Source organism: Falco rusticolus, chromosome 14 (genome assembly GCF_015220075.1).
Source record: "Falco rusticolus isolate bFalRus1 chromosome 14, bFalRus1.pri, whole genome shotgun sequence".
In the NCBI taxonomy this organism is placed as follows: domain Eukaryota; kingdom Metazoa; phylum Chordata; class Aves; order Falconiformes; family Falconidae; genus Falco; species Falco rusticolus.
Window position 1 is genome coordinate 14034068 of NC_051200.1, and position 10797 is coordinate 14044864.

The window sequence follows — 10797 nt, forward strand, 5'->3', positions numbered from 1 at the left end:
TATGTTGGAAATGTATTTCTTTGCCAGGGAAGTTTGCAGTCTGGATGTGAGATGGACTCCCCGTGTGCATTTGTAGCCACAAACATCAGCTTTAGTTTCCCTCCACCAAACCACGTTTATTCTGAGATAAGGGAAACACCGCTCCTCTGCAAAAAGTCTAACACAACTGATTTGCAAGATTATTTTTTTAGCTAGGAGCAATTAAGAACTCTAACAGCTTAACTGGCTGTGATAATTAGCAGTCACAAGCTATCTTTGGGGAAGTACAGCACACTGTCCTATTTTAGTCCTGCCGTAGTAAGGACTGAGAAAATTATGTAAATACCCTTTACTCTCCTGAGCAACAACTTGGGCTGGGCATGCCGTGCCACAGCAGTGAACTCTGCCTGCCTGGCCGGGAAGGTGCAGCACTTTGGTAAACACAAGCGATAAATTTAACTAGTCATCGTGACGCAAGCAAAAAACTATTGGCAGCCAGGGTGGAAATGCGTGCTACTCCCTTCTTACAGGAAGCGGTAGTTTGGTGTTAGTAACTCCTAGAAGCAGCCTCCTGGGCTCCTGCTGGTCCCCCCCGTGCTGCCAGGCTGGTGAGGAGGTGGTGGCCGGGTACCAGCCGGGGCGGGATGCTGGGGCGGCTGCGGGGACCGGTGGCTCGGCTGGTCCTGTGCCCTGCCAGAGCTGCTGGTAACAAAGCGAAGGGCGCTCGGGACGTGGCTTTGCAGACAGCTAACCCAGGTGGGTAGAAAGGTTTTGGTGGCTGTTTCGTGCTGCGGCATGGAGGGAAGGGGTGCTTGCTGCAAAGGGTGAGAAAGTGACCCTCGTTCTCATCTGTGGCTGTTACGGCAGTGCTGCACCTCCTGGGCTTACAGACACCCCCAGACAGAGCACACGGAGAGCTCTGTCTAGCAGAGTGCACAGGGATAAAGACTTTTTTTGTGTTAAATAGTCCTCCTCCTGCAGCAGTAAATCCAAACTGATATTTCATATCAGGCAGCCTGTTAATTTAAAAAATAAAAAAAAAAAAAAAAGTTTCTCCTCCTACCCAGCTGCCAGGTTTCCAGAGGAGGACTGGTACATGGCCCCACATGCGGAGGGCTGGTACAAGCGGCAGACTTGGACCCTCTGCTCCCCCTGGCACCCCTTGCTGAATGAAGCCCTCAGCTGTGCCTGCTCATGGCAGGCAGTGAGTGCCCAGGCTCACCTGGCAGGCATGGGCCCGTGCTCCCGTGAGGTGGCTGTGGGTCTCCAGCATGGGGCTTTGCCCTTGTTCTCCTGGGATGGAGCCTGTCTTTATGGCGATCCGTCTTACTGCTTGTTGCAGATCTGATTCAGACACTTGCTGACATTTCAGATGTAGCTCTCCTGGTCTCACTGCCACTCTGTAAGAGAAACAGGAGAAGCAGGAGATTAAATTTACCTGGTGGTCTGGGTGCCAAGATTTACACTTGGGTTTTTGAGCCATCCACGAGTCCTGGCATGCACGAGCAGGCCTGGGGCCAAGGCATGTGATGTAACTTCACCATCTCAATGCAGGCAGGAAGGGATGCTCCCTGTGCCCTGTTCTGTAGAGGCAGCAGTTTCCTTTCAGCCAAGCACCAGCAATCCAGCAACAGCCAGGGAGTGTAGGGCACCAAGACTGGGGGCATCTTCATGTCCACCCGTTCCTGCATGCCCTGGGCACCCACTACACACCAGTCCCACATTTGCAAGCACAGGGCACCATGACCTAGCATCTTGGGTGCACCGACCTGGGTTGTGAGCAGTCGCAGCTACCTTGCAATGACCGCTCGTTTGCAGTGCAAACGCCAGGATTTGAGCTAGCCGTTGCTTACCCTCTTTTCAAGGGTCTCCCTTCTGCTGCCCGTTGTGGCCTGTCATTGGGCTTGTTTCTATCCAAAGGAGCCAGAGTCCTTTTCTCGTTGTGCTCGGGGTGACAGCGTGCTAATGGCATCACCGTGGTTGTCTGGTAGGGTGTAATGTATCATCATTAGAGTACAGTAATGTGGTACCCAGCTTGCATGAGAACGACTGCCAGCCTCCCACCAGGCTGTATTTTAACAGACCTCGTCTCTCTGTCAGTGCTTTTAGAAAGAGATGCTGTTGAGGAGTTATTAGTGCTGCTGGCAGTTTGCTTAACGCACTAGTTGGGCCATTTAAAAGCAAGATGCTAGCAGGGTGAGAGCATGCTGCGGACTTGGGTGGCTTCAGCCCCACATCCTTTCCCCCCATTAATAAGGATAACCTTCCTGATGAAGAGTTTTTTAGTTTAAAACCTACCTACACTAAAGAAAAAAATGATTAAACTAAATAAAATAAGCTGCAAATATAACAAAGCATCTCACACCAGCTGGTGAGTCCTTTTGACATTAGAAAGCACATTTGGCTCTCACAGAATATAAAAGTGCCATTTTGAACTTTCAGCCCTTTTCCCCATGTAATGACAGCTTTTTTCCCTCTTCCCTTCTTTAAGCTTAGCTCATTGTTTTCTTTTCTAAAACCTCTTACAGGTTACAAAGCTTTCAAAAATGACAGAAGCCCTACGAATTTTGATAAAAAGGTGTTAGTATGGGCAGGACGGTTTAAAAAGGAGGAGGACATTCCCAAGCACATCTCGTAAGTAGACCTGTCTGAATGATGCTTTCAGATGTGAAGATACAGGCAACAGCACCTTCACATAACCTCACTTGGTAAGGGTTAGTGCTCCTCCATGCTGATGGGGCCTGCTGTTACCGGTGTCCAAAAATCATCTGAATTTTTAGGAACATGAATTTTTTGTCACGCCCTGTGAAGTTAACTGGACTCATTTGTTTTAGAAATCGTGAGTTTCAGACTAAGCCTAAGTATCTTTTGTAAGACAAGTGGCTTTGTAATTCAGAAGTCACAGTAGTAACACGTAATCCACTTTGGATTTTTGCATGCTTTGCTAGTTTTTATTGATTAGCAATTAATAATGCTGCATAACTTTTAAAAAGAAATGTGGGCTATACACAGCTTTGGTGACAGACATCTGCAACAAGTTCCTCATGTCTGGGCTACGGTTTCACCTCCTTGTCGAGCTATTTTGTTAAAGGATTGTCACTGGGTTTTGGAGACCTAATGCTTCCTGGCTTGTGACGTCCTGGGGGCTCCTCCAGCTGGCCTTCTCCCTGCAGGTATAAACAAATCCATGGCTGGATACGATTTAATGAATGAGTCATTGCCACGCTGCAGTCTCTTGCAAGTGCGAATTGCTGGATAAATGCCAGGAGTGGAAGGTGTTGGAGATTTCCCAGTGCCGGCTGTGGCTGTTCAGCTGCTTGGGAAGACATCTCCGTGTGGGTGGTGTGGTCACCTGCTCCAGCCCAGCTCAGCCTCCTGGTGCAGGCAGGTGCTTGCGGCGCTGGTGCCAGCTGCCAGGCAGTGGGACGGGGCTGCAGAGCACCATGGGCAGCTGCGATGGGGATGTGGCCACAGGCACAGTCACCACTTGCCGTATCTCTTTGCTATGTGAAAACTCTCCATTGCTCTTAACCAAAATATTATGCATGTGCTTTTAGTCCACTGAGGGTGGCATTGCCTGGCGCTGGTGGCACGGCTCTAGTGTCTCCTGGTGCTGTGCAGCACCCCATACCCTACCCTAGAGCACCCAAAGGTGGGCCTCTTGCAATTCCATTATCGTGATGGAAAGACTTTCCTGTCCTTGTCATTTTTCAGGTGTTCACCCTCATATGCAATAAAAGAAGTCAGGAGAGCAGGATTTGTTATTCCTGTTGTTACTGACAACTGTTGGGAGTAGCAGTACCCCACCTGCGTGCGAGGGGGGCTAAATCTTTCCCCCATAGGCTGATTTCTTGAGTCCTCCTCTAAGTACTTGCAGAAAGAGAAGAAAACACATTGTACATTAATAGGCCACTCCTGAAAGACTTGAGGATTCATTACCCAGCTCCCCATGATCTCATTTCACACATGCTGCTGCAGGATGGAAATTGCTTTGTCCTCCGCAGGTCTGAGGTCCTCGACGCAGCAAGGAGCAGTGTGAGGATAAAGGTTTGCTACATCATGATTGCACTGACCTTGCTGGGCTGTTTGGCCATGGTAATCACAGGCAAAGAAGTGAGTATTTTTTCTGGGTAAACTGATCTACTTAACGTATGGTCTATATGTATGCTCTCCTTGTAAATAAACGCCCCGGTGACAGACAGGTTTGAGAATAGGTCCATATAATCAATATTTGCACAGAATCTGTATCACCCCGTCCTCTGGAGGAGAGATTGGCATGGGGAAGCACAACTTGCTGGTTAACGTGTTCCTTCTGACCCCCTTTGCCACAAACCCATACAGTGCAATGCTCTGCATCATGGTACCTGAGCAAAAGGCCAGTCCAAAGGCTGTGGACTAGCTCAGACAGTGTCAGCGGCACCTGGTCCTGCCCTGCCTCCATGGGCCATGAGGCTCCTGTGATCCTGCCTGCGTACCACCATGGGCACCAGGAGCTGTGACACTCGCTTCTTCGCATCCCACCGGTGGGGAAGGAGGGTGTCCAGCCTGACTTGCACGTCCCAGTGCACCTGTAAACAGCTCACAGTGTAATTTTCCTGCTAATCAGAGCTGCAAATATTGAAAATTGGATAAAACTTCTGTCACTGCAAAATATCACGAAGTGGGGTGTCAAGGCAAGTGGTGCAAACGTGGGGAAATTTAGTTGTGGGAAATGTGTGCATGCAATTATTTTTCACCATTTCTTCTCAAGGCTGCTAAAAGGGATCACACGCTGCTGAGGATGAACATAGAAAAGAAGGCCAAATGGAAGGCTGAAGTGGAGAAAGATCAGGAGGCAGCTCTTGGGAAGTCACAATGATTGGGAACAGATTTATTTTAACAGCAGGAGAAAAGCGGTTTGCACATGCGGCATATGTACCTGTCTTCATTTAAGTCTTCGGAGGTTTTTCACTGAAACTCTCTCAGGGCAAAGACTTCACTGCTTAAAAACTGCTCCACACCGACTGGGAAACTCCTATGGAAATTCCAACAGCTGCTTTCTGTGGCCTCCGGTCTTTGGCACTGGGTTCAGCTGAAATACAGAAATCTCTTCTAAACTGCAAAGCATGGGAAAGACGAATGCAGGACTTCCTAGCTCAGGATCAGCTTTTTGTGGTGCTGCTGATGCTCCGTGTGGCCGTGGGCTGTGTCCTCCACCCCAGGAAGGATGTGGCCCCACATCAGAGAGCATGCCATTCTGTGCGATGCTTCTAGGGCAAACAGCTTTGGCCAAAGTGACCTAGGGCAGGGGGAAAAGGAGTCTGAAGTATGTTTTGCAGCCACAAAGAGATCAATTACCTCTGAGCCTGCTGCCATTGCTGTGCCCTCTCCCTCCCCAGAGCCTTGCAGGATCCCATGGCCAGGGAGAGGGGGGACACATGCATGAAGAGGGGCTGGGAAGATGGAGGAGTGTGAGCAGACCCTGATGAGTGATTTGGGCCAAAAGGGCTTTGGGGCCAGAGGAGATGGCAATGATGTGGAGTGGTATAGTGGGCACATGGAGTGATTTGGTTGCTGGGGGGCAGCTCGGGGAACCCATGTCTGATGCAGGGAACCTGGTCTGGAGGCACCTCTTGTCCTGTTGCACCTCACAGGTTTTGCTTTTTCATCTTCTGCTTCTAATCATTGTCATGAAAGTTGTCTGGCACTTGCTTAGTTGTGATTTTAGTCAGGAGTAATTCTTAATTCATGGTTTGCTAAAACTGGTTTCTTTTTAATCATCATAGTTCATTAATTCATAATAAAACAGCTGTCCAATTACATCTAAAACAAACACATCTCTTCACAGCTTCATTTAAAGTGTCACCAAACTCTCCGGCTTGATGTTTAACAGATGGGAGAGATCCTAATGAAATATTGAAAGTTACATTTTCATGAAGTGATTAAACATCAAGACAGACCCCAGTTCACATGTGCGGGTGCTGACGGTCTGAGCCCCTGTTCGTTACCCCTCGGGACCTGTAAGACAGGCTGGTGGAGCTGGGTGCACTGCATGGGGTGCCAAAGGACATCGGAGTGACAAAACCCAGCCTTCTACCCCGGCTCCCACAGGAGATGGCAAATGCTGCAACCGTGCCCAGCCAAGGCTTGGCCTTTGCAAGGTTTATTACTCAGAGCGGTTGCATTTGTGCTCCGGGGGAGTCTGCAAGCTCTTGCTCAGGTCTCTGAGGTTTGTTGTACCAAAAATCACGTCCACTTGCTGCTGGTGTGTCCCTACACAAACAAGCTGCTTGCCAGCAGGGGCTGGGGCACTGGCAGGCAGCAGTTTTGGGCTCTGGGACTCCATCTCCTGCACCTGTGGTTGCTGCACAGCTTTTTCCTTCTGATGCTTCCTAGGAGTGCTTTTCTCCGCACTGCACTGCACGCCCATTTAGGATGAGGAATGTGTGTGCCAGGGATGCTACATCTGTCACAGCTTGGTGTTTGCGGTACTTGTTTCCAACTCACGGCTCCGTGCAATACAGTACTGCTCCCTGCAGTATTCCTCACAAAGTGAATCTCAGGGAAGTGAAAATGATGGTGTAGGACAAGCACAGAGTGAACACGTCTCCACTGAGAGGGCAGTTTTGCCTGCACAGGTAATACGGGCTCTTTCATTATACCTGACCTCCTTTTCTTGGTTAGTGCAATAAACATCAAGAATTACCTCAAAGTTAGTGTTCATTTGGGGATAAACTAAAACAGCTCTGGTCAGTTGCTTGCATTATATTTTGTTTTAATTCTCAACTGGCTTTCACATGACCTTTCTAAGAAGGCACGTGTAACACTTAAAAGAACCCCTTTTGATGCTCATAAACAAATCCACATCCATGTTCTTAGCTTCCATGACTTAAGCAGGAGATGACCATAACTGTATATAAAGAACAAGAAAATTAATTGCAGCTTATTCCACTCTACTCTGCACTTCCCTCTGCCTGGGGGGGGAAAAAAAAACAACCCTGCTTCAGGTGTGAGCTATTATCAAATCCTCTTAAACAGCCCAGGTCTCTGTTGACTAGTGTATAAAGCTGCTGCATTACCCTTCATCATTAAGAAAAAGGAAAAATCAATTCTTCCTCCCTGAGCTGCTGATGGGCCACTTCTGAGCAATCAGATGACCCAGGTGTTTCTGGGCTCTCACAAAGAGCTATGACTGCTATGTAGGGAATAAGCTTTTACTAGTCCCAGCTACATGATTATTCATTTGAATATCTTAATATTCCCCCCAAAATCAATCGGACTAATTGCTGGCTTGCACTCAGCGGGTGGCTGCTGGCACGGTGCAGCCTCGGCTGCAGCGGTCCCTGGTTGTAACTGGTGGTGCCAGCAGAGGATACTGCACTGCTGATGCCTCTCCAGTGCTGGGACTTATCCCTGCTTGTTAAAACCGGTTTCCATCTGTGTTTGCAAAGTCCTTTGACTCTTCTCTTGAAAAGCTTCTAATTAACACAGCTTCCTGAATGTAAAATTGGCTAATCCTCACCACCTTACAGTTGTGGGTGGGTTTTTTTTATTATTATTTCCCCTCCCACCTATATTGCCTGAGTGTCACACCTGATTTCCCCAGTCATTTAAAAAAGGAATGGGAGTTGTTATTAAGTAGGAGCTTTTCTTCCCTTTTTTAATAACGTGCCTTGTATTTCCCCAGCCTAGTCATGAGGACAATGTGGAGGGAGTGACCCCTTTCTGGGGCAGAGGATGGAGCTGAGTGTGCCACTTTGCTGTGATGCTCAGGGAGACCAAGGGTGAGTCCTTTCAACTCTCACCTCCTCTTTTACTGCTCTGTGCCAGGGGAAAGAATGGTTCCTCCCTTGCAGGATTTTTGCCATTTTAATGAACTCCTATATGAAAATGCTTAATATGCTGTTGGCTGGTGCCATAGAGATTTGCATTATAATAACAATTATTGTGGAAGATTTCTGCCTGGTACCTGGAGTTGATGTAATTCTGCTTCCATTAAAATCACTACTGCAGTTCCTTCTGGCTGTGGATTAAGGTTATCATCCACCATTTTTTGATGTTTCAGTGATTATCAGAGACTCGGCTTCCCCAGGCAGCCTGGCTGCTGTGGGGCGGAGCTGAGTGCACCGAGCCTTCTTCTGCCAGTGTGGTGGGACCAAACTCGTATGGGAGGCTCTGCATTGTGAGCACCCCAGTGCCTTGGAGAAAGGTGTGAGATGGGGAAGTCTGAGCTCAGAAGACCTCAGTCCTTTTCTTACTCGTTTTACCTCTCTTTATGACCTGTTTAGAGGGTTTCTGAAAGTGCCACTTGATGTATTTCCATCCATTTCAGACGTGCAGTTCTTCTCCTGGGACACAGCAAGGCTGACACGATCATGCACTTGTGAAGGACTTTCTCCCCAGATGTAGGTGAAATCTTGCCATTCAGCAAAGCCTCACTTCAAAGACTTCCCTGTTCTTTCAGTGTTTCATCTCCCCCCAAGCTGGGAAACTGCTGCTTATTTTAAGGCTGAATGCACCCAGTTCAGCTTCCAGTCATTGGGTGTTGTCTTCAATATTGAATACAAAACATCCTATCTCAGCTCTCCCCTGTGTTTAACTAGTCACCTCTCAACTATTGTTTGCAGTTGGATTCCTGCTACGTTCAAAACACCTGTAGTTTCTAACCATCGCTTGGTGGGCATCACTGCTTACTGGTCAGTTAAGCGATTGACACTATAGTGAATTTATTCCTGTATCAAGTGATTTACTACATTAATAGGCTCTTCACAATCCAAATAGGTATTTTTGTTTGCTTTAGCATAGAATCAATAATCCAGTACTTCTGCAGAAAGGAAGGATGTAAAAGCTTTCCAGACTTTGCTGACTACCCTGGAAAATTAAAAAGCACAGTGGTTATGCATCAGAAAATTATTCTCGTTTTGTGCCTAAGGCACCGGCACCTGTGGGAGCAGCATGGCCAGTCAGTCACTGCAAATCTGCTTTTGTTCCTGGGACTGCCAAGGGTCAGTTCAAAGGACCTTCAAGGTTGAAGTTCTTCTCTTATTAAGATACAACAATGGTTTGTATCTGTAAAGGGATCTGCTCCCTCTTACCACAAAAATCTTTCCAGCTTGGAGCAGCCTCATGCTTTCTCCTTTGCTCAGCATCATTGCAGCAAATAGGTGCTGGCTGCTGCTGCTGACCCACAGGTATCTGGGGTCCTCATGCCCATCACAATTTCAGAGGTAGCTTAAATGCTACTCTCCTGTTTGGATTTGGCAAGAAGTCATTCTAGCCCAGCAGGAAAGCAAGGCTGATGTTCAATAATTTGAATTAATTAATGGATCATTCCATGGTAGCATTAAAGCAATTTTCCATGGTTAAGTAGTTCTGTGATCATTAGTGCTGTATAATTTATCGCAAAACCTCTGTGACAGTCATATGATGAGTAGGTAGCTCCTGAAGGGCTCTGAAAGGACCCGATCATTTCGTTTCTTTGCTCTACGAAGCATCTGGACACAAACCTCAACACACCACATTAGTGTGTCTGTGCGTGACACAGCTTTCCACATGGAAATGTAAAGCTGGGATCTGACTCTCTCTGCAGCACCGTATTCCTCAGTGAATGGACATAAACCTTGAGCTGTTTGGGCAGGGACTGCTGTTTGCTGGGGGGGGTGAGGGCTTGCCACAGGGAGGAGGTCAGCCTGGAACAGGATTCCATAGGAAAGCGTTGGGCTCACTCATGGCTTACGTATGCTCTGCAGCAGAAGCAGAGTTATCAGAAACTGCCAGTGAGACTAGATCAGAAAATCGAGGCATTTGCATGCTCGTCTGTAATACACTTCTCCCAGATGACGTATGGTCCTGAGATTTTTTTTCTAAATGAAATGGAAACCAAAATAGCCAATGAATTAGTCATATGCTAATTACAATAGTTCCTAATGGTTCATGTTTCTGTTTCCGCAGAATGTATGAATGCAAACACAACTCATGTGGTGCACTGTGAATTGTACCAGTGTCATGCCAAACTCCTGGGTCCCCAGTAGCTATTTTATCATTGTCTAAGCATTGTCCTGCAACAAGTTTCTAACAGCAGGGCTATAATCTTTACCAAGGACATCCACTAGGTACGTAAAGATGTCATTAAAGCAATGCTGCTCTAGGGGGGATGAAACAATCTCCAGAACAGTTTCAGACTGTACTAAGGGGCTAGAGTAAACCTTGAAAGGCAGGCAGTTAAATATCCCAGCATTTCAATGCTCTAAGCCCCATGAGAGAGCAATTTTACTTGACAAACCTTAATGCAAAGCAAAAATACAACTATTGCATGTTGTTCTCTCCCACCCACTCATTTCATTTTTTCTTCTCCTGAGAGCTGTTGTGCAGGTGGCACAGGGAATGCTGTGAGCTGGGGACCGCTGGGCACCCACTGCTGTGGCACGAGCCCACACACAGGCAGGGGGATGCTGTGAGGCTGCCAGGAGCTGCACAGTGAAACTGCAGAAATGGGCAAGGACCTGCCTGTGCAGCTGTAGCATCTAACGTGCCAGCTCCCACAGCTTCTCTGTACCTGGTAACGTTTAGTGTCTGAGGACTTTTTAATCTACTTGCCTCTTGTTGCCTTTGCTGAATGCACCAGGGAGGGATTTTAAGCTCGTTTCAGGTGAAGTCTAGGTGTCTGCAGACTTCCATGGGTGACGGCTGGATGTGCAAGTGTCTTCTGCTGCTAGGAGCATACCGGTGTCCTGTCAAGGTGGGCTCTGGGAGAAACTGTCCAGCAAGGAGCAGCAACAGCCGCTGCTCAGGTGGCACTTTACATGCAGCTCCCCAAAGGCAGCTGATTCCATCCCGGTG

General features: G+C 47.8%; 1 protein-coding gene across 1 annotated transcript; it reads left to right on the forward strand.

Annotated features, from left to right (window-relative positions):
- Positions 1-481: 481 nt before the first annotated feature.
- LOC119157386 (protein FAM162B-like) lies at positions 482-7974 on the forward strand. The gene is made up of 5 exons (XM_037408283.1): positions 482-735; positions 2508-2613; positions 3984-4092; positions 4730-6596; positions 7646-7974. Exons 1-4 carry the CDS (start codon positions 624-626, stop codon positions 4835-4837), a joined length of 435 nt encoding a protein of 144 aa, XP_037264180.1. The 5' UTR covers positions 482-623; the 3' UTR covers positions 4838-6596; positions 7646-7974.
- The last annotated feature ends 2823 nt before the right edge of the window (positions 7975-10797 follow it).

What these genes read in the sequence shown, in the direction of transcription:
- LOC119157386 (XM_037408283.1), top strand. Translation starts at nt 624, where the DNA reads ATGCTGGGGCGGCTGCGGGGACCGGTGGCTCGGCTGGTCCTGTGCCCT. An exon ending in TTTGCAGACAGCTAACCCAG is followed by an intron (nt 736 to 2,507) that starts GTGGGTAGAAAG and finishes AACCTCTTACAG; the next exon opens with GTTACAAAGCTTTCAAAAAT. An exon ending in TGGTAATCACAGGCAAAGAA is followed by an intron (nt 4,093 to 4,729) that starts GTGAGTATTTTT and finishes TTTCTTCTCAAG; the next exon opens with GCTGCTAAAAGGGATCACAC.